Here is a 27,216-nt window from a genome sequence, read left to right as displayed (position 1 = left end):
ATTCTTTTTAGATACAAATACCACCATTGACTTGGACTCAGAATAGTTACAACAGCAAGGGACATCATGTAATATAATGCTTGCCATATTTTGCTTTTTAAAGAAATAATACACTTATGCTTGTGTTGAAATGGTAGTTTTTTAAAAAAAGATTAGACTTAAGGTAAAGGCCATAGAGTTGATTATTTGTGTTCCCCTGCAAATGGAAACATCCTTTTTCCTACTCATGGTTGAGTTAGATGAAAATTCAGATTCTATCCCTTTGCTATAATTCCTTGATGATGTAACATTATCTCATACCAAAAGAGGTACATAACAATAGAAATACTTTTGATAATTTACTGGAATTTCATTTCACAGTTACTGAGGTAGAAATTGGCCATGTGTTTTTCCATTAAAAGATACAAAAATTCATCTAAATTTATTGATTCAAAGACATGCGTTTTTTTCACCAGCTGTTTTATAATCATAATTTCCAAACCAAACACTGCATGGAAATTTGCTCCTTGATGTGTGTTTTTTATTTACAAAGACTTACCACTAGTGAGAATGTTACAAAGTAACACTGTAAAACACACTGAGAAAACAGTATAGACTGTGTCACAAACAGCTAATACAGTATTAAGATAAGTTTTCTGGTTTCTAAAGAAAAGATACTTTAGAATTCAGTGTGAGTCTCAGAAATAACTCTGACCATTAAGTAAACATCAAATTTTTAATAAATAACATACATGAAAAACAAACATTTTATAAAAATTACCTTTACCTAACAAAATAATTTCTTTGATGAAGATTTTGGTTGGATTTATCTTGGCAGTGTGCACTTATATAAATTTTTTGTACTGCATTTACTCTATTCTGATGAAATTCCACCCTTTTGGAATCACACAAGAGATGAAACAAATACAGCTACAATATTGTGCCTTCTTGAAATGCTTCTATCCACCTACAAGAGAAATTTGTTAGATTTTAAAATACAGTCATCCAATATATGTTAAGACAGTATAGATAATAGCTGTGCCTGTGGATCCAATTACTCCAACAGTATATTTAAGATCTTTCCTATAGCAAATGAGAATTCTGTATGTATGGAACTACCCTTTATTTGGTAATTTGGACCAAACTTTGGCCTGAAAAGTGCATCTCTTATTTCTTTCTCTTTTTTGGCCACACCACGCAGCTTGCAGGATCTCAGTTCCCCAACCAGGGATAGAGCCCGGGCCCTGGCAGTGAAAGCGCTGAGTCTTAACCACTGGACCACCAGGGAATTCCTGTGCATCTCTTATTTCTTTGAAGCATGAGGAAGGGGCCATTTCATGTAAAGGCTCTATGAAGTTCTACTGATCCCATTTAATTGATTTTGGAAGTGGATATATCTGCAGAGGCCTTTATTTCAACCCCCTTTCTGCCTTTGGGAATACTAGCTCTGTCCCTGTCTCCTCATCTCTTAATTCTACCAACCAGAGACTCCTTGGGCATCTGTAGTCCAGACCTATTCTAATATTTTCAGTGAAAGGGAATCTAGCATCTAGTAGTCTACTCTCAGTTGATCTAAAGTTTGCATGCAATATAAAAGTGTCTCACTTTCATAGAAGTCTTTCTAAAATTCTTTTGTCTCAAAAGTTTTATTTGACAATATACACAGCTACAATTATTCAGAAGACACTTGGAGGTAGTTTCTTTGTACCTCCCCAGTAGTGTAATGGCTTCTAAACTTACCATGAACACTTGAAATCATTCAATGTAATTAGTAAAAGTAGCCTGTACCAGATTTATCTCACATTTTAAGGATGGAATTTTAAAGAAAATTTAAAATGCAAATGGCATATAAGTTATACCATAATAAAAAGGCTTTTTAAAAGTCAAAAGTTTCCATTAAAATTAACACATTTTAATATTCTATAATGTGCAAATATAGCAACGCATATGATATTAACCTAAAGAGAAATTTATAAATTAGCCTGTATTAATTCTAAATAACAAGTAAGCTGACACCCTTCACCCAACTACATTCAGCTCTGTCTTGAAGGGCTTTCTATCTTGTCAACTTAATGACATAAAGATATATATTCAAAAGCTTATCAGCTTGATGATGAATTCAGGTAAAAATGATGAGAAATATAATATCCAACAGAATTTTAGGGCAATTACTATTTTATCCAAGTAACTATTTTTTAAAGAAAAAATAGTTGTGTCATAATTTTAAAATATTCTTTAGTACCCAAAAGTACCTGATTATTATTCAGGAACATATGTAATTCTGGTACATTAATTTTAACTGCCTAAAGAAAAGACAAGCCTGGCTTATTTAAAGTATTCTTTTTGATCTGCATGCACTTTTAAAGCCTATTGAGAAAACATGAACACCTCTTAGTGAAAACAAAATGTATACTTTGTGAGGCCAAAATGAAAATCAAATGAAAGGGAGGCGAACTGAATTGTTTTGTTCAGAAAGGACATCAGTTTCACAGAGATATGCTTCTCTATGTTAAGCAATCTCATGACATCTAAATAAATATTCTTGTTGGAATTTTGAAGAGACTATTTCAGCCTTTTCCACCTAAAATGATATCCATTTCTTTCTACTCAGTCATTGGGAACAGCATGGGAGCCTCTTAATGTGTTTGACCTTTTCCCCAAAGGAGTAAGTCAGCAAGCAGCTGTTTAAACCCCTGCTGTTCCATGGCACAATTGAATCATTGGATTGCCAAAGTCCCAGAATGTTTCAAGAGAAGATTCTTAACCTCATTGGAGGAGAGGTCAAATAACCTCAGCTTCCCTTCCTTTCAGCAGAGGAGAATCATGCTGCTTCCTTGAAGGTCATGTGTACACAAAATATTTTGGACAGAACTACCTATTTTCTTTTCCTCTCTGCCTCCTGAAAATATTCCAGATACTCTTGCCTGTCTTTAAAACAGTTCTAAAGAGTTTGAATAATACGTTAAATTCTTTCTAAATTGTATGTCTGATTTAAATTCTTCATTGTTTCCATGCATGGAAGTAGGTTATTTTTAAAATCAATCAGTTAAAGTAACAACTTGAAATCTAATGTATGAAAGAAAAATACGTCTAAATTACTTACTTCTGAGCCGAGTGAGCATCATCTGCTTTGAATACATAAAATAACATGTTTTTGTGCAGTAACTGAAACACTCTCGACTCTGAATTCTCATCTTTGACTTGAGTGACAGTGAATCCTAGTAAAGGTTGACTCTCCAAAGCTGCCACGTCCTAAATTTACAAAGACACAAAAGGAGATGGGTTTCTAAATTGATACAAAATTCAGATCTGCAAACTCTTGATCTATATAACTCTAATTTAATTTCAAATACATATATATAAAACAATGGTAATTCTAGCAACTTATTCACCTTTCATTTATTCAACGATATTTATTGGGACACCCCTGCCCCACCTACACCATGAGCCAGACACTGTACCAGACAGTTTTCGGTGTGTTCATATCCACTGTGAAATAATGTGCAATAATAATTTCACATTATTTTTCTACAACCACAGGAGGTAAGTAATTATATTACTTTCATTTTATGGATGCAGAAAACGTAGCTCAGAAAGGTGATATACCCCAGTCCCACCGAACCTCTGCCTTTAGTGAAGTAGTCAGTAGTCACATGACACTCCCCAAACTTACATTTTAACACTATGGAAAATTCCTAACATTTTTGAGTAAGAGCCCTTTAGATACAAAACAAGGACACTGTTCATGTCAAAAATAACAGCAACATCTCCCCCCTCCCAAAGCAAAGCAAAACAAAAAAGAGACAAAACAAATAAATTAGGCAAACATTGTAATTATTTCCAGGTGGCATTATAAAACAAGACCCTCAAATTATTCATGTTTAGATTTCAGATCTTACCTCACTTGCAGCATACGTATACAGCACTTTATTTTTTATGACAAACCACAAGTGTTTCCAAGGTTTTTTATTGCCCTTTGATCTGTACAAGTAGCCACTCATAGAAGAATCTTCTGTGTTCGCTGATACCTAGGTAAGCAAACCCCACACACAGTTTAATAGTTTTCAGACAAAAACAAAATTTAAAATCACAAAATTGCTTTCGATCATTGGTGCTAAAGCAATAACCATAATAAGAATATCATGTTTCAGAATGAAACTGTTTATTTTCAAAATCTGCTACTGTACAAATTGAACACTGCCATGCCATGAACATAAAATCCTTCCTTTTAGAAGCAATTCCAGAATTTTACCTGGTTTAACTGTGCTTGCATGTATGTGTTTCTTTGCGAGTTCACCTGTATTTTCTCGGTTGCCAGAAGATGAATAATAATTCCAAATGTCAAAAATGCCTTTTATTTTTTTTTAAGATCCATCCACTTTATTTTTTAACATCTTTATTGGAGTATAATTGCTTTACAGTATTGTGTTAGTTTCTGCTGTACAACAAAGTGAATCAACTATACATATACATATATCCCCATATCTCCTCCCTCTTGCATCTCCCTCCCACTCTCCCTATCCCACCCCTCTAGGTGGTCACAAAGCACTGAGCTGATCTTGCTGTGCTATGTGGCTGCTTCCCACTAGCTATCTATTTTACACTTGGTAGTGTATATATGTCCATGCCACTCTCTCACTTCGTCCCAGCTTACCCTTCCCCCTCCCCATGTCCTCAAGTCCATTCTCTACGTCTGCGTCTTCAATCCTGTCCTGCCCCTAGGTTCTTCAGAACCATTTTTTTTTAGATTCCATATATATGTGTTAGCATATGGTATTTGTTTTTCTCTTTCTGACTTACTTCACTCTGTATGACAGACTCTAGGTCCATCCATCTCAGTACAAATAACTCAATTTCGTTTCTTTTTATGGCTGAGTAATATTCCATTGTATATGTGCCACTTCCATGTCCTGGCTATTGTAAATACAGCTGCAATGAACATTGTGGTACATGACTCTTTTTGAATTATGGTTTTCTCAGGGTATATGCCCAGTAGTGGGATTGCTGGGTCATATGGTAGTTCTATTTTTAGTTTTTTAAGGAACCTCCATACTGTTCTCCATAGTGGCTGTATCAATTTACATTCCCACCAACAGTGCAAGAGGGTTCCCTTTTCTCCACACCCACTCCAGAAAAATGCCTTTTTAAAGCTGTATTTTGGGACAGTATATGTTGTTTATTGCTCTTCTTATTTTGGGTGTTAGGGAAAATTACTTAAACCTTTAACTCAGTTCCTGAAATAACTTTTTGGATTTCTAAAAACTATATCAATAGAAAAGTAAATAGAAAATGCTTTTTTTTTTTTTTGGCCATGCCTGTGTGGCTTGTGGGATCTTAGTTTCCTGACCAGGGATCAAACCCGGGCCCTGGCAGTGAAAGCACAGAGTCCTAACCACTGGACCACCAGGGAATTCCCAGAAAATTCTATTATTAATGATGATTTTTTAAAAATATTTATTTATTTATTATTTTTGGCTGTGTCGGGTCTTATTGTGGCACGCAGGATCTTTCGTTGCTGCGTGAGGGCTCTTCGTTGCAGCACTCGGGCTTCTCTCTAGTTGTGGCTCTTGGGCTCCAGAGCATGTGGGCTCTGTAGTTGTGGCACGTGGGCTTAGTTGCCCCGCGGCATGTGCGATCTTTGTTCCCTGACCAGGGATCGAACCCAAGTCCCGTGTATTGGAAGGCAAATTCTTAACCACTGGACCACAAGGGAAGTCCCTTAATGGTGATTTTAAAGATCAGTTTCTGCTCCCCAAATTTTGGTCTAAAAGAAAAGAAGCTTGTTTTGCTTCATAAAAGGCTGAAAGTATTTCAATTCCTAGGTAAAAGACAGTAAGCCTTCAGTGATTATAATGTGGCAGTTGAAACTTTTCTCTTTTTAAATATAGGAAAAATAGAGATATAAAAGCCAAGTTTAGGAACTGCCTTATTGGTGGTATGGTGAACAGACTCCCAAGGTGGCTTCCCACTGAGAATCAGGCTGTTGTAGCGTCTCCTCCCCTCCAGTGTGGGCAGGACCTGTGACTGCTCCTAACCCATAGAATATGGTGAAGGTGATGGGCTATCACTCCCATGATTATATTACATTACATAAGACTCCATCTTGCTAGCAGACTGGCTCTAGAGACTTTCTACCATGCTGGCTTTGAAGAAGTAAGCAGACATGTGGGGAGGCCCACGTGGCAAGGAGCTGAGGGCAGCCCCTAGGAGCAGGGTAGATCTTTCCCTAGTCAGCCTCCAGATGAGAACTCAACACTGGCCAACGGCCAACACCTTGACTGCCGCCCTGAAGAGATCCCACCTAAGCTCCTGAGATAATAAATGTGTGTTGTTTTAAGCCACTACATTTGTGGTAATTTGGTACAAAGCAATAGAAGACTAATAGAGATGGGGGGGGTCTATGAATTTTAAAGTATATCTTTAATCATGTAGTAATTGTATTAATTTCTTACACATTTCATAAAAAGGATGATATATTGTTTAGTGGAAATTTTATTTATTTATTTATTTATTGGCCACACCGGGCGGCATGCGGCATCTTAGTTCCCTGACCAGGGATCGAACCCATGCCCCCTGCATTGGGAGCGTGGAGTCTTAACCACTGGACTGCCAGAGAAGTCCCAAGTGGAAAATTTATATCTAATGTTAAATTAGAAATATCTCTCAAATGCAAGTAAATTTGTATACAGAAATAACATCCCTGTATAAGACTATTAAGTAATTAAAAAAAAAAAACTAAAATGTTTACATTCAAAGGAGGTTTCTCTTAAAATGTAGTCACATTGGGATACCCACTATGTACTTATGTTAAGTGTTACTATCATTGCCCAAAATATTTTGTACATTACTCTTTTGGAATATTTTACAATTAATTTATTAGCCATACAAGATTAATCCCAATACTGAATAGTCATACATAGTCCTCTATTATCTTTTTAAAAGCAAAATTGGTGTTAACCAGCTTAATCACCTAATTGATTCACAAAACTTTCCTTCCAATGATTTATTTAAAAAATAAATGGGTTTCCCTGGTGGCGCAGTGGTTAAGAATCCGCCTGCCAATGCAGGGGACACAGTTTCGAGCGCTGGTCCGGGAAGATCCCACATGCCACAGAGCAACTAAGCCCGTGCGCCACAACTACTGAGCCTGCGCTCTAGAGCCCACGAGCCACAATTACTGAGCCCATGAGCTACAACTACTGAAGCCCGCGTGCCTAGAGCCTGTGCTCTGCAACAATAGAAGCCACCGCTATGAGAAGCCCGCGCACCACACCAAAGAGTGGCGCCCGCTCGCAGCAACTAGAGAAAGCCACGCACAGCAACAAAGAACTAAAGCAGCCAAAAATAAACAAATTAAATAAATAAAATTTTAAAAGTAAATAAATAAAAATAAAAAATAAATGAAATCCAACTCAAGAGACGCAGCCTGCCATTACTGAGGGTGCTGAGGCTCTGAATGTATGTAATTCTAAAAAAGAGGAATTTCTAAAAATGTACTGAACATCACTGGAATAAGAACACAACTTCCTAATTCCTCAAAAAGTTAAACCTAGAATTACTGTATGATCAAGCAGTTTCACTCCTAGGTATATAACCAAGACAAATGGAAACATAAGTCCACATGGAAATCTGTACACAAATGTTTATAGCAGCATTATTCACAATAGCCAAAAGGTGGAAACAACCCAAGTGTCCATCAACAGATGAATGGCTAAGTTGTAGTACATACATAAAAAGGAGTATTATTCAGACCTAAAAAGAAACAAAGTGCTGATACATGCTATAACTTAGATGAACCTTAAAAACATTGTGCTAAGTGAAAGAAGCCAGACACAAGGGTCATATATTGTATGACTCCTTTTACATGATAGATCCAGAATAGGCAAATACATAGAGCAGATTCATGGTTGCCAGGGGTTGGAGGGAGGGGGTAGTGGGGAATGATTACTTAGCAGACACAGGGTATTCTTATGAGGTGATGAAAAAGTTTTGAAATTGGAGCAATATGGCAGTTACACATCACTGTGAATACACCAAATACTACTGAATTGTATATTTTAAAATGGTTAATTATATGTTATGTGAATTTCACCTCAGTTTTAAAAAAAAAGACAAAAAACACAGCTTTCTGAGGAGACTACTTTGACTTTTATAGCACTTAACTGGATAAATTTCCCCGTGTGACCACAAAGGAGCAAGGCAATGGCTCTCAAACTTTAGTAGACATATATCTGAATCACCAAGAATTCTGGTTAAAGTTTCTGATTCCATACAGTGTGGGTGGGTCCAGGAATCTGCATTTCTATAAGTTCCCAGGCGGTGCTGCTGCCGCTCTGGAGGATGCTTTGAGAACCAGTGGAGTCAAGGGAGAAATGGCTGCAGCCAGGAAGGCCTGTTTGCGTGGCTGGGTGGAAAGATGTACAAAAAAGGATTGGAATTAGGTTGAGTCTAGTCTATAGACCATAACGAGTTTTGGTAGCCAGTGCTGTGGAGTTTCAACTAAAGAGGGGAGCACAGGTAAGAATTATATTTATAAAATGTGACATCAGCATGGAGAGGTGAAAAATTACAGAGAACTTAACATTAATTTGGTTGGTTAAGAACTTTAACGTTTTTGAATGTGGATTTAGATTCAGGAACTGTGTGATGAAGAAATAGAGTTCAGGGGTATTCACTCAGTTGGCTTACCCAGTTCCACATGAAACTTGGCAAATGGAACTGTAAGTCCTATTCTTACTATATCATGAGATTGGCTATAAATCACTTCCTAGTGTTTCAATGGCCATGATGAAATACACTCAACTTTACATGAGAAACACGATCCCGGTCAAATTTTTAGAGCTGTTTGCTTTTCCATGATAGAAGACCTCCACAGCAACCAAGCAAGAGAACAGAATTTAAAACTACTCTCCTGGCCACAAAACTAGCATGGATGGAACTAATTAATAAAAATCAAAATAGGAGTGACCAGAAAGGCAGGACTGTCTAAACTCTTGACACTGGCTGACTGAACACCTGAATTTGAGGAACTGGGATAGGATATCATTGATGCCTGTGGATTTACTCCAGTGGCAGGTCTAACTCTGTAGTCTATTACCACTTAAAATTTTTTTCTTTTAAGTTAAAGGAAGAACAACGTACTATCAGTGATATCAGGTGTATATAACCAACTAACGCCTATAAAAAACAAGCCATGCAGACGAGTAAATGCTAATAAAATGCCCCAAATGTTCTACAGACTTCTTCCCTCTCCTCAAAGGAGAAAGGAAGGGGTTTCCTCAAAGTAATTTTAAAAATTCACACGTGTCCAAGTTATCTTTCCTTTCTATCATTGCTATAAAATGTTCTCCAAACCTTTCAACAGCCATTTTCTAAATGACTCAGGTCATAAGGGAGATCAAGCAAGATAGTGAGGCCTCAACCACATCCATCACCAGTATTAAAATGCATGTCTTAATAGTGGTGGGAAATGACGTCTTCCTTTATGAAAGAAAAATAGTGTATTTTAAGTGTATGAATAATTCAGCCTCTATCAGGTTGCAAGTCTAATGGAAACACTTACTTCTTTGAGAGCAGCTGGGATTTTTTTCTGTTTCCTCCCTGATGGAATACTATGTAAGACTGATGATAAGGTGCTTGAAGGAGATTTGTGATTTCCAGGAGATCCAATCTTAGGAGAGTGCTGGTGATCTAAAACAAATCAGGTACACTTATATAACCAATGGCAAGCATTCTGCAATTCAATTTAATCCAAATCAATAAACGTTGTTGCATAAATATCCATGGAAGGATACTTAAGAAACTTATGACACTTCCCCAGGCTGGAAGTTGAGTGGGAGGAAGACTTCCCACTGTCTATGATTTTATACTTTTTCAACTGCAAGCCATATGAAAGGATTGACCTTTTGTGCCTTAAGAATTCTGAAACATGTTTATGTACTACCAACTTAAAAAAAAATTGAAAAAATTTCCCTCCTCACTTTAAAAAAAAACCAAACTGACAACATCATTTAGTATCTAGATACATGACCAAATAATATTACAATGAACAAAATGCTAGAAAAGGGACTATAAAACAAGATGAGGAAGTAATTAATTTTCACTGCAGAGGTTCAAGGAAAGCTGGGAAAAGAATGAGAGTTTTGAGTTAGCATTAAGGTATAAGTAGGAGTTTGCCAAGCTAAAAAGAGGAGGAAGAACACTCCATGAAGACAAGTCAGCATAAGCAAAAGCACACAGATATGAAATTAGATCATCTATTTGGCGGTGAGGCTGGGAAAAAAATGGCTGGTTCTAAGGACTGTCTTTTAGGCAGTGGGAAATCAAAGGCCTTTGGGGCTGGGAAGTAACACGAGCAGACTGAATTTAGAAAAATAAATCTGGCAGTAGGAAAGAGGAAGGATTTGCAGCAGAAAAACCTGTTAGGAAATTAGGACAGTAGTCCACATGAAAGATAATGAAGGCTTTGTTAGGGCTGAGGTGGATAAAGAATTCAAGAGCAAGACAGGTTTTTCAAACATAAATTTGACAAGATTTACTGACCAAATGGGTGTGTGTGATGAGGGAGGAGCATTCAAAAATGAATTTTGAATGTTTGAGCCTATATTATATACCCAGAGAACAAAGGGAGGAACATAAGGGTGGCAAAAGATTAGGTGGATGTGTCTTTTTGGAAAATGTATACAGATAATAACCAACGATTCCTCTATAAATATATGGATTCTGAAATGGCTTGTCATCTAGTTATATTCATTTAGATATTCTCATTGATGATGAAAAGCTATTCTTCATCAACATGAAGGATAATCTTTTAAAAATTTAGATCCTATAAGTTTCAGGATCTCGTCCCAAAATATAGACCTGAGCTGCATTCACCTTAACTGTAGGGATGGATACTTGCAAATAACGAACAGGCAGATATGATTTATCATTTTGTAGTTGGCGAAAAGCTGCACATTTAGATGTAAAATAAAACCTCACTACATCAGTCCAAGTGATTAGAATAAGGCTAACAAAGTGCCACCTAGTATGTTTCCATAGAGAATTACTTTACTAATAGATAAAAATGATTTGTAATGAGCACACAGTTGTGAAACTAGAAACCAGAAACTTGAAAATTATTTGGAAGTTAAAGTTCCCCTGTAACTACTCCAAGCATTTTATCCTGTGATTACATTTCTACAATCAGGATCCTCAGCAAAACCGTTTTCAGAGTAAAAATAAGTTTCAGTCCAACCTTTCTTGGAATTACCACAAAATATGAGTTAAGAAAGCTTAACTAAGTTAAGAAAGCAAGATACTTAATATTTTGAGAGAAGTATCACCAATCATATTGCTAATGTGCCTAAGATGATTCTTTCAGAAGGCTGTCTGAAAGTATCTGGGGGATAATGGAATTTTCAATTAAATCTTTACTTATATATTACCTAATTTCTGCAGTTCTTGGAAACAATGTTCACATACTCTTGCTGGTTGATTTTTCAGGTAATCTAATCCATATTTATTTGATGAACAAGCTTGGCATACAATCTGAAAACACATTGGAGTTATTTCATTTAGAATAACCTTTGTATCTAAACCATCAGTTAGGTTACAATTTATAGTTCTGTCTACTTTTCAAAACCTTTTCATAGTCACTGAGTCTGAATAAAAATTCAGTGGAGCTCAGGCATGTAGGGAACTCACACACAATACCACACTTGAAGAGGCCACAGATTATTACCGAGTGCTTACTACAGCTAATAATATACTAAAGGAGTTAACATGTGCAAAATGTTTAGAACAGTGCCCGGTGTGTAGTAAGTCCTATGTTAGCTGTATTTATCATCTTCGTCATCATCGTCATTGTCATCATCACTGCTGCAACTATGAACACCTCTGCTGTGCCTCTTCCCAGTGTCTGGCCCAGATTAAATGCTGTCTAAATAAGACCCATTAAATCTTTACAATAACTCTCTGATGTCATTGTTACGATGCTCATTTTACTAATAACGTCACGAAGACTTAGAAACATCACTAGTGATAACTTCAACACTGAAAGTTTCCTCCTATTAAGAACTTAGTATTTAGATAAATGCAGTTTCAATAATTATCTGTAAATGTGAGCATCTATTTAATTTGAATTTATTAGTTTTTTTAAAAATGAACATGATCTATTATTGACATTCTGAAGTAATCTTGGGCTAGGAGGAGCTAAGTTCCCTAATAAGATTGCCTTGTGCCTAAATATTTAGAGGAGATACCAGCCACGATTCAGCATCTCCCCCACCCCCCCAATGGTTTACAAGGAGAAACATGCTTCTTCATTATGTACAGCGTAGAGCTATTGAAAATCACAAGGGAGGTGAGCGTGATCCTCTCCAACCTTTCCGCAGGCCCGGCAGTGATGTCGTCTCCAGGTCAGAGTAAATTCACTTGTGCAGATCATACACATCGTAGCTCTGGTATCAGGAATCCAGATGGGAGCCTTGGATCCAAGAGGACTAACTTCGTCTTTATTTTCTGAGTCTGCCTGTGGAAGAATGACTTCTGATTATCTCTATGCACACTGCCTGCTACAGCATCAAGCCTTTTTATTTGGACCGGCAGCTCACAGTGCTGACGGTATCATTAAGGATGTGGATGAAATATGAGCTATCATATTTTTCATGTTATTAGGATATTAAGATTAGCTACATTCCAACAATCCTCTAGTGCAAAATTAACTTTAAAAGATGCCTGTGGTAGTGCAATAACAGCCAATTAGTTTCTTCCTTAAACTAGATTGTATTTTCTACAATGAGGTTTTATAACTAGAAAAAATATGAATGCACTATATGCTATCATAGACTTGTAGTTAGACATTAATAGAATGAATATTTAGCTCTGAAATTACGCACACACCTCCAATCCTTCTGTGAAACACATGTTGCTTTTCTAAACCCCTGGGAAAAGTTTCTTTAAGGTAAAAACTATTTGAAATGCACTGCAAAAACATAAGAAGGAAAAGACAATACCTCATCAAGACTCCTACTGGGACAGAATGTGATTCTTTTCTTGGCATACTCTTCTATTGACCTGGAAATAGCTTCTAGCCATTCATCCCTTTCTGGGGCAGAACTGTTGGGGGCAGAAGAAAGTTCTATCAACCAGATGTCAGCTTTTATTCTTTGCCTTTTTCTGACGTCTTTTCCTTCTGCCATGGCAACAGATTCCGCCACCCTCCAACAATGCTAGTCACAGGCAACAACTCTGAGGTTTACGTGCACAAATAATCACAGCAGGCATTAGAGAACACGCGGCATTTTAGCAAACAGAATGCTTTTTTTCTTTCCAAAAATACCGCTTTCTACTGAATGGCTTTTGAAGTCTCCTAAATTTGGAGGTATTTTTGTTTGGTTTAAGGGCTATTCATACAATTAATAGTTATGATTATTTATATAACCAAGGAGCTTCCTGAGATATAATCCTAGAATTTAAAAATATTCCAAGAATCAAGTTTCAAATCCAAATTTACAGCATAGAATACTAAATATTTTTAGGTTACTAAATATTCTAGAAAGGGCACTGGAGTAAAGGAAACATATTTTTGGTGTCATAAACAGATGCTGAAGGAGTGGTTAATAAGGGAAATAGCCTTCAGTGGTTGTTAGGGCTCCCCTACCTATTCGGCCCATCACATTTTCTGTTCTTAACCCTCAGTTCATCAGGAGCTATGCGACTCGAATGTAGATGGAAATGGGCCAAACAGGGGGAAAGCCTGCTCAGAAAAACGCATTCTTGTTCTCCGTTTTTGCAACCACACCTCCCTCTAAAAAAAATTCTATGGTAACTCAGAATCATCACTGGTATCGCCATTTTGTTTTGCATACTCAAGAGGGAGAGGCACATTTTAGGTATTGTGTGTGTATGTGTGTGTGTTTGTAGAGAGACAGAATTTAATAATAAATTTAAATCTCTATCATGATAAAATCCATCATAATAATGGGAATGTGATTGTATAAGAAAATGTGCATTTTCCTTTTTTTAAGAGAAGCATACTAAAGTAGGTAGGAGTAAAATGACCTGATATTTGCAATTTGTTTTAAAGTACTTTAGAAAACAGGAAAATTTATGGCAGAATCTTGGTAATTTTTGAATCTGGGTGACTGAATATGCAGTTTCATTGTATTATTCACTCTAATTTTAAGTATATTTTAACTTTTAAATAATGACTCTAAAATGAAAAATTCCATCAAAAAAAATGATACAAATAGGCATATTTTGATGAATCCAGAGCAGGTCAAGGAGATAACTTTAAAAACCACTCACCTTCCCCACAATAATCATTCTCAGAAATGTATCTTCGTACTAAATGGCTTCAGTGCCTTTTAGAAAATGCACTCATATGGATGTTAAAAGGAAGATATCCAGTTTACAAATAAAATTTTAAAACTAGTATATTTCTCAAAGTTTCATTATATACCAAAACCAAAATAAAATAGAAACAGCCCCTCTCTCTCTAAACCAAACAAAACCTGCTTCAGTTACCTCTACTATTCTATCATCACTGCCCCAACTAGCTGCCGCTGATTTAACATTTACTATGTATCAGCCAACTATGCTGAATGCTTTCTTTGCAAGTATCATCACTTCTCATCCTCAGAGGTACCCCATGGAATATACATTGGATCTTACACTCCATTCCCCCAATCCCAACGTCACACACCATCACCATTTACAGAAAAGCAATGTGAGGATTTGAACTGTTAGATAATTTGCTTTAGATAACAGGCTCTGTACTAAATGGTGACTTGGTATCAGACCCAAGTGTGGCTAAGGATGGAACCCTTCACCACCATGTCACCTCTGGCCTCTGTTCCTGTTCTCTGAAGGACTACGCTATGAGAACATAGGCTCAGGTTCCAAGTAAACATTCATAAAATATTACTGTCCCCCCTGCCCTCTCTCCCTCCCCAACTTTTCACTGGAAAAAGTAACAGAAAGTCGAGAGGCAGATGGCTAATTTGAGGATTGCCGTCTGATTTTTCTGGAGCCCTGGGAGCACGTGGAATGTGACTCGACTGTGCAAATCATGTCACATATGCTGTTCTTTCATTTAATCATTCCTGGCTCTCTCTTGTGTGGGGTTCTGCCAAAACAATGTTTATCAGCTGATAACACATTTCTCATAGACCACACACATTTGCCTACAGCATCGAGTGGAGACGTTCTAGCTCTGCCTTTGTGACATGGCTAGTGGAAGAATCAGCATCTTCCTCGCAGAAAAACACAGTTAAGCCAAGTATTCTTTTCTTTATGGAAGGTGGACATTACCAGACAGCAAATTTGCATTAAACAAGCACCATTTCCCCAATGACTGGAAATAATTTCTAAGGGAAAAAACTCTCCAACAGAAGAGATTTCTGGTGTGTTAGACCTTGCCACACTATTTACTTCTTGTGTTAACTGTGGGATGCAACTTTGAGGTCCAAGGGCCACATCACTTCAGTTTATTTGAGTAACATTTACTGGGAGCCTTCTAGGTACTACGCCATGAACTGGGCACACAAAGTACACTTCACTTGCAAGGGCTCACATCTAATCGAGGTGAGACATAAAGTCAGGTAATAATTACCATATGATATAATAAATCTAAGATAGCTAAGTAACATAGAAGTAGTTAATTACCTTATTTGGGTAGCAGGGAAGGCTTTGCAGAGGTGATGACTAAGGCGCTATTGGAACAACTACAGGTGTTTGACAGGGAACTCTGCGGTCTCCCTGGGCACCCTCAGCCAGTCTCCTAGCTTTGGTCATCGTCTCGAGGCTGATGACTCCTCAGGATACGCCTCTAGTCCAGTCTTCCTTCTGACATCCAGCTCCTGACATCAACTGCCTCCTTGATGACCCCATTTTGATGATTTATAGGCACCACACATTCAATATGCACATCTGAACCTAAATTCCTGATTTTTCTCCTAAAGCTGCACCTCTCCCAGTTTTCCTTATCACAGCAATCCAATACGCTGTACGGGCTGGAGACTCACTCTTACTGCCTCTCTCTGTCCCATTACTCGTCTCTTTCAGTTCCCCTCCCAAACCATCCTCCACAGAGCAACCAGATATTCTTTTTAAAAATGCCAGTACGATCACATCATTCCCTTGTAGAAACCTTTCAGTGGTTTCCTGTGGCTCTTAGGCTAAAGACCAAAATCCACAAGACGGTTCTGCATAATCTTTCTCACTGGCCCTCCAGGTTTATCTTGGGTCACTCTCCCTCTCATTCACTATGTCCGTGACACACTGGCCTTTTAGTTCTTTGAATACACCATGTCCCTTTCCACCTCAGGACCTTTGTACACACTGTTCCTAATGGCCAGGAGCCTCCTCCTTTTCTCTTTGCCTAGCTATCCAACTCCTACTTATCCTTCTTAACTCAACAGACACAGGACTTTAGGGAAGCTATCCCTAACTGCCCTTTTCCCACCAAATCTAATTTAAGATCCCTTGTTTTACAGCCTCATAGCACCTGGTAGTTTCCCTGTATACTACTTAATCTCCCTGATAATTGACTGTGGTAATACTTGCTAAGTGTATGTCTTTCCTAATGGACTGTAAGCTCAGGGAAGGAAAGGCCCTTTTCACTGTCCACTGTATCCTGATGCCTAGCAAAACGCCTGGCCCAGGGTAGACGCTCCATATTACTTATTGAACAAAGGGATGAATTCTAGGTGGAGGGAGCCACCTGTGCAAGGCAGAAGGATGTGAAGTAGGCTGGCATGCATGGAGAATCATTAGCAGATCCATGCTGATGGAACATGCCATGCTTTGGTGGGGTTGGTGACAAGGAGAGTGAATGGAGATCAGGCTGGTGAGGCAGACAGGACCAAGATCACAAGAGGCCTCCTATCCCTTTTTTACCTGTTACACAGTACCTCAGTGTGGTTGGGGGAATTCAGAAGGAGAGCCTGGCATATGGGTGGCATTCAGTATGTGTTTGTTCCCTTTCTTGCATGCCACCTTAACCCTCCTGTGGAAATTTACTTTTCTTTTATCAACAACTTTCCAGTTTTATCATTCTCCTGCATACCCCACATTCACTCCATCCTGATTGGCTCTACCTGATTGAACCATTTCTTACAACTATAGTCCAGATATCACCATCTACAACCTCCTACCTGGTCTTCTAACTTCTACTCTAGTCTCTGGTGGTCTACTTCTACAAGGCAGACAGTGTGCTCTTTTAAAAATAAAAATGAGGTCACACCAATTCTTAGCTTAAAGCCTTTGGATGGTTTCCCATCACACTTAAAAATCCAATGATCTTACTAAGGTCTAGGAGGCCCATCTGAAAAAACACTCGACATCCAGATATTTACCTGATAGGCAACCAAAGGAAGAAAGATCAACCATCATTTCCTGAATTGTTTAATTTTTAATAAACAGAATTTTGTTTTTATAAAAGCCTATTTTAGTTAGAAAACTTAAGTGCAACTGAAAACTTAACTTCCCTATAGGCATGTCCTCTTTGGATCTTTGAAAATAACTTTCTTGATTTTAAGAACCAAGCTTAAGTATTTGCCAGGAGCCTGATGTACAGGGACTTGATGTTCTTTGCATTTTTGTTCAAACTCAAGAAAGAAAGAAAAAAAAGGGCATAGTTCCAGGTGATCAAGCATTTACTTTTATTTATTTATTTTTTGGCCGTATGGGATCCTAGTTCCATGACCAGGGATCAAACCCATGCCCCCTACAGTGGAAGTGCAAAGTCCTAACCACTGGACCGCCAGGGAATTCCCCTACTTTCACTTTCTGAATACTGATCTGGAGGATGCTTCAGGTGCCCCCTCCCTTGACGGAACTCTGCTTGCTCTAGCTGGTAGCTGGGAAGCACTTGACAAACCCTGAATACAGGAATTTGTCTTCTCCTGTCATCCTGAGATTTGGTGTCAGGCAGCAGTGGCCATTCCATTTCAGAAGAGTGACACGACCCAGGGAGATGCTCTTGCGGTCTGATTTGGGAAGTCAGCACATTTGGTCTGAGTCCTTGACATCCACAGACATAGGCAATATCAGAATGGTTAAAAGCATGAATTTTAGTGTCAGATTTAAATTTAAGCTCCACTGCTCTGCTACTTAACAGCTGGTTGGCTTTTTTCACCATAAAATGGCTATAATAGTAGTAACTTACCTTAAAAGGTTATTGTGAAGATTTGATGAATTAATACACAGAAAGTGCTTAGGATAGTCCCTGGCACAAAGTAAGCGCTACATCAATGTTTGCTCTATTTTTATTATGTCAAAGGTGAGATCTGAGAGCCGCCCAGACTTGTTCTGCAGATTCAGCAGTGGAGCAAGCTGTGGCTGTTGGTGGCTCTCCCTTCACCAGTCAAATCCTGCCACACATGCACTTCTACCACTCAGCCAAAACTGAATAATATGCGTGTATGAGTCACACAGCCCCAGGTTTCCTCAGTACTTGATTTACATTATGGTAATATATTTTGATTTACACGTAAGTCACTGTAGGTTCCGATTTGAGGCAATGTGGTGTGTCATAATAACAACAGATTTAAAAGCAGAAAGTTTCTACCTGTATCCTGACTTTGCCAGCTATGCATCCTTAAGAAATCAACTCAATGTTTCTGTAACTTAGTCTTCCTCCTTTTTATGACACCTACCTCAGTAGATTTGTTATGACCTCTGAATGTTGAACAAAAACCTCCTAGTAAACTATAAAGCACTAGATGTTTTTAAAAACATTACGTATCATTGTAAAATGACTTGAAATAACCACTTTAAAAAAATGATCAGCAAAGCACTTTTCGGCATTATTATTCCATTCAGAGGAACATTTTAGTCTTTGTACTTCTAGCACACTATTGCATCAGCTCTTAGACATTCTACCTACATGGTAAATCAAGAGTAAACTGCATGGTATTAGGAGAGAAAAGAAAGGGAAAAAAATAAGTTTACTAGTTAACCTAAATGTGAAAAATGCTGGAGATGTCTGACTCTGCAATACTGACAAATGTTCACCTATACATTTTTAAAATTTACCTGGCTGAGAGTATGAAGGAACGTTCTACACTTTCAATCTTTAGTTCATTCTGATATGCCTCCTGGGTGGGTTTTCTGACCTGGAAGAAAACAAAATGATTGAGCAGACTCATCCAATTGAAAACCTCACTGCTGAAGCACAGCTAAAATTGCCCAATGCCCCCACTGCTGACACCCACCCCCAGCCTTCATATCCAGCTTGATCTACCATCACTCTCCCTCATCTGCTCTGTGCTCCAGATGAATTTAAATACCCACATACATGAAGGCCCAACTTCCCCACCTTCAGGCCTTTGCTCACACTATTCCCTGTACCTAGAATGCCTTTCCCTACATCTCAGCATGGCCAAATGTGACCAATTCTGTAAGGCTCTTGGCTCTTCCTCCAAAAAGACTTCCTCAAGTCTCCCTCTTCCTAACTACCACCAATCCCTCTACCTTGTCCCACCAAAAGCTGCACGTTCTTTATTTTCTGAGCTCCCACAAACTTTAACTGTGCCTTTATAGTGGTATTTATTACTATCTATTTTATAGGTATTGATATGCAGCGTATTAGCTTCCCAACTAGTTGCTAAACTCCTGGAGGGATTGGAGTAGAGGTGGAGACAAAAGAATCATGCTTCAATTCATCTTTATATTTTTCACTAAACCGATAACACATTTTGTTTATAGTAGTTCTCAGTAAATATCTTATGACTAAATTAATGTATGAGGAAACAAATAACTACAAAAATGAATAAATGAACAAATGAACAGTAACACATGGAGAGAGAAGAGATAGGGATATGAGAAGATGATTATCTTAGGGCTTTTTCTCTAAATACATTTGGGTAAAAAAATATCTTCTAACAGATGCACAGACCTTCATTCCAGCCAAGGAGAGCATGTTGTTCAGTTTGTACATCCCGGACTGCACCGGTGTTGTATACAACAGAGCATCATTAAACTGAAAGTAGAAACATTTCATAGGACAAAGTAAAGCAACAAATTTCAGCTACAAAGATATTGGTAAGATACAGGAATAAAGGAACAATATTACCTCTTTGTTTAAAACTCTCTGAATATAATACTTATATTCTGCTTATAAAACCAGAACCACCTAGAATGTACTATTAGAATATTACTAGAAGGCAATTTCTAGAAAATGTGCTTTCTTTCCAAGTTCTGTAACAGATTTAACGTTTTCTGAATTCTAAATCCCACCTAAGGTATTATATAATCTGCCAAAACAAACCACTGATTGAATCAATTTTTCCAAATCAGAGATGAAATAAACTAAACTCAAAAAGGAAGTGAATTTCTAGTTATGTATCATACAAGACTTTGTTTCCTATACTTGACATGCAAACAAGCAATCCAGCCAGTCAAAGATCCTACTAAAACTGCTGTCGGAATGTGCCAATCTTATCTGTCCTGAACAACCGTCTCCTTTCATTAAGCAATTATCCCTGCCTCGGGCTCAACAGAAACACACGTGGCCACTTACCAGGAAAAACATTCGGGGCTGCATGACTTTCCGAGATAGCTTCATCAGAATTCCTTCTTTGAGAAAAACCTGATTCATCCAAACAAACACCCATTTAGTACCCTCAAAACACAACTACAATATACATATACATGTAATTTCCTTTTCGACCTTCTTTCCCCAGAATTATTTTGTGTGGAGGCTGGGCAGACGTAGTTTCCTTGTTACTTTTTACAGCCTTGGCTTCTTTTCAAACCCTGTAAGTCACTTAGGAATTGGATAAGCCAGCAGAGTTTCATAACTCCAATACTGAGCCCAGGGGTACCATATGGTTTGAAATGTAATTGACTGAGTGTGTACTTGATCTTGAGGCATAGCCAACATCCTGACAATTGCACTTTGTAATTTTCATGAATTCATTCCCTCAGTCACTTTTGTGCTCTATGAAGAACATCAAAATACCAATTTTCTCCCTCCTCTCATAATCTTCTCTTACATTAAAGATTTTAATTGAAATTGTCTTTAAAGCTGTGTGAGGTCAGCTAGTATTACACAATAAAATGATCCTATTTAATCAGTTACTCTGTGGGGTCCCTTGCCGTTCTTCTAATTGAATTGGACTTCTTGTCACAATGACTTAAATCATGAATGTTTTGAAAGGATAGAATGAACTTAGTTGATCCAGATTGGGTCACTGAAGAGTAACAATAACAAATAACCTATTTTCATAACTCAAATGAAAACAGCTACAAACGGTGCCTAAATCCATTGTATTAAGTTTGCAAAAGGCAGTCTAAAACACTTACCCGTCCAGGCTGAACTATTTCATGGTGTCCATTTAAGCTGTACTGAATTTGCATAAGTTTCTGAAAGTTGTCCTACAGAAAGAGAATGCAGAGCATATGAAGGCACGGGCTCCCAGGTTCAACAGTACAGCAGCCATGAAATGAAGATACTTACTCCTTGCTTCATGGTGTCATTGGCATGGTTGGCTACCTCTATAACAACAGCAAGGGCATCTAAAATATGTAGGAACAGAAGGGGCATTCGATCACTATCATTACCAATGAATTGCAACACTGAGCAACTCCAGACAACAAGACAGCTAGTTCACAGTCACGGACCACTTCAGGAGATCAGTTAACTGTGAGTGGGCAGAAATACAGGCGATGCGTTTCGAGGAGAGCAAAACCAAGGAAAAACAGTACTTATAAAACAATGAGCCAAAGAAAGACTCTAAAGAGACATTACAGACCATGTGTATCAACAGTATGAACTTCAGGGTTGTTTTGTGCTGAGAGTTGATTATTCTGTTGAAGTTTACAAGGATGGATAGGATTTTACCTGGAAGCTGAGGACCATTCCACTATAAACTGCCTTGGGAGAGAAGGATCCTGGGATAGGAAACCAGAATTATGAGGACCAGCTATTTAAGAGGGTCAGGGCTTAGCTGCCTTCTCTTAGTCTGATCCCAAGAGGGAAGAAATGCCACATGGAAGCATACTAGACCTTAGGAAATTACACACATTATTTTGTGAGTTGGGTTATTTAGCTTCACCTGTGTTTTATTCTTTTTATTAACCTCTTGCCTTTATTAAATGTTTTTGAATGCTTCAGTCTTGTCTTGTCTATATCTTGTCTTCATAACTAGATATAAAGGAAAAAGTCTATACTTTGTCTCCTTTTGGGCTACAGTTGTTCTCAATTCAAGACAGTAGTGTTCCCCTAGGGACACTTGGACATGTATAAGATAATTTTCGGCTGTCACAATGACTGGGAAGGTCCACTGGCCTTTAATGGGTAGGAGCCAGGGATGTTAAACATCCTGCAATGCTAATTAGAAATCCACACAAAGAAGGTTATCTCATATGACAGAAGCCCTATCATTGAGAAAAACTGGTAAGAGTGTTAAAGAAGGAAGCATGCCCTGCTGAGGCTGGTGTGGCAATGAGAGTAGTCGTCACTAAAAGGACTATTAAAAAAAAAAAAAAATCAATTTCCAGAAAGGGTTTGAGGTGTTTTGGTCCAGCTACTATACCTACCAAGGGATACTCTTTCTGGTACCAACCCTGGAGGTTCCTATAGTCTTTAAATGTATTATTATCACCATTATTAAAGGAAAGCTGTATTTCCTTATAGAGACTCAAACCACGTATCAGAATTTACTGTATCTGGCTCTCATCATGGCAGATATTCAAGAGGTGACCTTGGACACATTCCCTGCTTTCTGGCCTGCTTGAACTTCCAGCGGACAGGGATAAAAGCTTTAAAATTTAATGAATAGATGAAGTAATAAAGCTGCTGCTATTTGGTCACCTGGCCTCCAAGCTCTGACTTCTCCCATCCATTCTGCAATTCTACTTTCCTTATATCATCCCTTTAAGAGGCCCTGGTGACTCTGTTCCTTTAACTCTTCCGCTTATCTTCCAAAGGTATATTAGTCTCATTTTCCCTCACCCTTGGGCAATCTCATCACTTTACTGCATTGCCTCTGGCCATACAGTGCACATCACTGTTCACTGCTTATCCTAAGCCATGTCTTTGTTAAAGTGTGTAATTTTCTTTAAACAAGCTCCTTGGGCTTCCCTGGTGGCGCAGTGGTTGAGAATCTGCCTGCCGATGCAGGGGACACGGGTTCGAGCCCTGGTCTGGGAAGATCCCACATGCTGTGGAGCAACTAGGCCCGTGAGCCACAACTACTGCGCGTCTGAAGCCTGTGCTCCGCAACAAGAGAGGCCGCGACAGTGAGAGGGCCCGCGCGCCGCGATGAAGAGTGGCCCCTGCTCGCCACAACTAGAGAAAGCCCTCGCACAGAAACGAAGACCCAACACAGCCAAAAATAAATAAATAAATAAAAGTTAAAAAAAAAAAAAAAAGCTCCTTAATTTCTGGCCCTGTATTTGTTTTACCTGCAAAATGGAGCTAATAACTCACTTTCCTTGAAGGCAGAAGCCCTGGGACAGATGTTTTCTTGAGGCCCGATCTGCTAAAATCTGTCTAAAATATTTATCTTCATGAGACAGACTCTGACCTGGAATGCCCACTCTTCCTCTCGTCCACCATCTCTCATCAACTCATCTCTGGTTCCACTTCTCTCTAAGCAAAGCTCTGCCTCTTCAATCCTCACACTTTCCTCCATCTTCCAAATGATTCTATACTGCTAAGTGCATCCTTACTTTAAAGCTATCTGCTTTGTTCTTTATCTGACGGGTATCATAGACTCTTCTCTCTCTTTTAATATTTCTTTATTTATTTCGTTATGCCGGGTCTTAGTTGCGACACGTGGGCTCTCTAGTTGCAGCATGCAAACTCTTAGCTGCAGCATGCATGCGGGATGCAGCTCCCCAGCCAGGGATCGAACCCAAGCCCCCTGCATTGGGAGCGTGAGTCAGAACCACTGCGCCACCAGGGAAGTCCCTATCACAGACTTTCTTCTTCAACTAAATTATATGTTTACCAGAGACGAGAAGCATGTCATGTCCCCCACTCCAAACTTTTCCTTTAAAAAAACACCTTTAAAAGCATAACACTTGCGAATAAAAGATGTTACAGAAGAAGTAAAATGATTAATAGAATGAATAAGAATCTCTACAAAAATGGGTTAAAAACCTTTCAGCTTTGTAATCTGATAATGTAAAGGATGCATAAGAATGTGATCAAAATTCATAAAATGAATGCCGTGGAGATGGATTTGTCTAATGTGTTTCTGTAGATTAGAACCAGGGATATACCTATGACATTTAAAAGAGGTAGTTTGGGAATAAATAGAAAGAAACACTACTCTCCTAAACAGAACTAAATCCTCGTGTGTGTGTGTGTGTGTGTGTGTGTGAGAGAGAGAGAGAGAGAGAAAGACAGCAGACATACATGCACACACACACAGACACAGACACACACAGTGGATTATCCCATGAATATCAATGAGTCCCTTGTATTGTAATGGACTATTTTCCTTAAGTACTACTGGGGTGAGGGGGTGGAAGGATTATAAGGCTAATGCCCATCATTAAACAGTCCCAGAATAATAGACTATTTTAGACCTTATCTCTAATTTGTGTAGTTTGGTCACTTCATGGACTCATGATTTTAAAGCTTGAAAGGACCTTGCAGATCAACTGGTTCAATCTCTGTTTTTGAAAGCAGTGGACATCTAGAGAAGGCGAATGCACCCCGGCACAGAGAGACTGAGCCCAGGAGGACGAAGCTCTCTGACCACAGACTATGCTGGGACCACTCTCTCAGGAGGCTGGCTCCAATGGCTGCCTGACCATGGGCATCTTTTGCCCCTATAATTTCACTTGCATCCAGCACCACTTTATCTAGTTCTATTTTAATCTGCCTAAAACAGAGTTTAAAAAGGCTTCTTATGAATAAAACACAGTTTTGTATGTGGGTTTTGTTACGTTTTTACTTTCCAGCTTCAAACGAACATAATATAAAAACTTCTATAACACATGAGACCACAAAATTGTTTACCTTGAGTGTCTCTGTAATCTCCAGCGTCTTCTAAGAGATTTTTTAAATAGTCTAGAAAAGGAAAAAAAGTTATGGTATTTAGTACAATAAAGCACTAAGGAAAAAACATTTGTCTTTCTTATTCAATACTCCAGTCAGTCTTATTGGTTAATATACATATTCATTCTGTTTGTGCTACCTTTCTAAAAATGAAAGAATAAAAGCCCTGGGATCAATTTGAAATCAGGACACAGAATCAGAGCTAGAAAGAGGCTGAGAGGTTGCACTGGTGATTTTAGAGATGAGGAATCAGGCTACCGAGGACACGGTCTCACTCAAGTAATACAACCTCTCTGTGGCAGAGCCAGGACCAGAACCCAAACCCAGGTCTCCTGATGCCCAGTTCAGCTCTTTAACTCCAACACGCACAAAGTACCTTAATCTCAAGATCAGATGCATGTTTAGTACCAAATTTCAAGCATTAATAGATTGAATGTCTAAGGAACTCTGAGATTTGGCAATCTTAAGAGTCTAACAATGCCCAGAGCACCAGAAAAATGCAATACATATATCTAGACCAGTGGTTCTCAAATGGGGGCAGGTTTGCCCCCCAGGAGAAATTTAGAAATGTCTGAAGACATTTCTGATTATCACAACTGGGGAAAAGGGGATGCCACTGGCATCTAGTGGTTAGAGGCCAGAGACACTGCTAAACATCCTACAAATGCACAGGACAGCCCTACAACAAAGAATTATCTGCGCCAAAATGTCAATAGGGCTGCAGTTGAGAAACCCTGGTCTAGATGAAGATGGTCTGTAAACGAGCAACATGGTATATAGTGGTTCTAGTAATACGAAAAAAAATTTAAGGCAATAGGTTATATTTCATAAATCCTGTAACCAAGGAATGTTACAGGATTTCAAGGTAATACTTCCTTCTCTGTTGAGAAATGCTGGATGACTTCCCATTAACTCTCAGATTAAAACAAATTCTATTTCCTGGAATTTCAAGTCCCCGCTACATGGTCCCTGTTGACTTTTCTGCTTTTCTCTCTTGTTACTGCCTTACACAGGCCCTTTGTTCTTAAGTCTGATTCTGCACAATTCCTTAAACACTTCCCATGTGTTCCCTGGCTCCATACTTTTTGTCTTTAATGTTCCCTTCTTCTGAATCCTTTCTCTGTCTCTGCGTATAAAAATTCTACTCATAATTCTTCAAGGCTCATCTCAAATTCCTCCTCTCTTACCAAACTTTCCATTTGAAAGAAATATTCTTTCCCTTTGAATATAACACATTACACAGCAGTTACTGTATGCCTTCTATCATTTTCTTTTTCATTAGACTCAAGGCTCCTGTGGGCAGGGCCTGCCTACATCTGATTCATCTTTCTATCTCTCATAGCACTTAGCCAGAGACTTTGCATGCAAGGGACAAGAAATGCTTAATGAATTTTAAAAAATGATTTTTTTTAGACAGGACTGTGTCTTATTTTAGGTAAAAGGCAATAAAGGCTGAAACCAATCCTAATGCCCATGGGAGTTGGGAAATGGAAAGAGGAAAGGCATATTAAAAGACTGAATGCATTTTTATCAGATCCAATCTCCATTTAGCAATATTATGGAACAGATATAATTTCATCCCATGGATTTATTAAGTCATGCTCAAAGGCACAAAGGGGAACTTGGACGTTAGTGCCAGATTTTCAAACTTAATAGACGACTAACATACACACCCAACTGCTGAAACTATACATCTTTAACACAGTGATCCAAGAACCTGTGTGAGTCTAGACATGCACATTATAAATACCCAGCCCTGGCAACAAGCCACAGCGAGATATCGTGTATGACGACGTTAAGCTTCTGTGCACCACAGCATAGGTTCCACCTTGCCAGAGACCATCACAAGCAATTTAGATCTGAAAGTAATCTGAACATAAAAGTTGGAGAGCAATTCTTCCAACCAAATAAATAAGAAACCCACAAAAAATTAACAAAATACATTGATTATACACTACACTTAGCCTCATCTGGAGAAGAAAAATGAACTTAATCTCACTCTGACCCCACTCAGAATGCATTCCATATATAAGCCACATTTAGTGAATCCAAATATTTAACTTTTCCATGAGAGCGACAGGGTTAGGGAGAAAAACTTACTCTTCTTGGGCTACTTCATTAATCAAAAGGGATGTTCCTAAAAGCTGCAGGTAGCTGAAGAGTGTGGAAATGAAAGCAGATTTACCTAAGTATCAGATTCATAGCAAGTTCCCATTTTGTCTTCAATTCTTGTTCTT

General features: G+C 38.4%; 1 protein-coding gene across 2 annotated transcripts in view; it reads right to left on the bottom strand.

The window, feature by feature from the left end:
* Positions 1-745: 745 nt before the first annotated feature.
* FGD6 (FYVE, RhoGEF and PH domain containing 6) overlaps positions 746-27,216 on the bottom strand; it is a 118,401-nt gene continuing 91,930 nt past the window's right edge. For both annotated transcript variants that reach the window (XM_061204368.1, XM_061204369.1), the window contains exons 9-21: positions 24,941-24,991; positions 21,425-21,483; positions 21,271-21,342; positions 20,486-20,554; positions 19,862-19,945; positions 19,000-19,079; positions 12,975-13,077; positions 12,344-12,490; positions 11,406-11,508; positions 9,542-9,669; positions 3,879-4,007; positions 3,083-3,231; positions 746-946 (exon numbers count right to left, since the gene is read on the bottom strand). In XM_061204368.1, coding sequence (XP_061060351.1) covers positions 910-946; positions 3,083-3,231; positions 3,879-4,007; positions 9,542-9,669; positions 11,406-11,508; positions 12,344-12,490; positions 12,975-13,077; positions 19,000-19,079; positions 19,862-19,945; positions 20,486-20,554; positions 21,271-21,342; positions 21,425-21,483; positions 24,941-24,991 — 1,211 coding nt within the window. In that variant the 3' untranslated portion in view covers positions 746-909. The remainder of the gene's footprint in view (positions 947-3,082; positions 3,232-3,878; positions 4,008-9,541; positions 9,670-11,405; positions 11,509-12,343; positions 12,491-12,974; positions 13,078-18,999; positions 19,080-19,861; positions 19,946-20,485; positions 20,555-21,270; positions 21,343-21,424; positions 21,484-24,940; positions 24,992-27,216) is intronic.

The sequence above is a fragment of the Eubalaena glacialis genome, chromosome 11, assembly GCF_028564815.1.
Source record: "Eubalaena glacialis isolate mEubGla1 chromosome 11, mEubGla1.1.hap2.+ XY, whole genome shotgun sequence".
NCBI classification, from domain to species: domain Eukaryota; kingdom Metazoa; phylum Chordata; class Mammalia; order Artiodactyla; family Balaenidae; genus Eubalaena; species Eubalaena glacialis.
The sequence above is the reverse complement of the archived record's forward strand: the minus strand, read 5'-3'. Positions and strand labels throughout refer to the sequence as shown.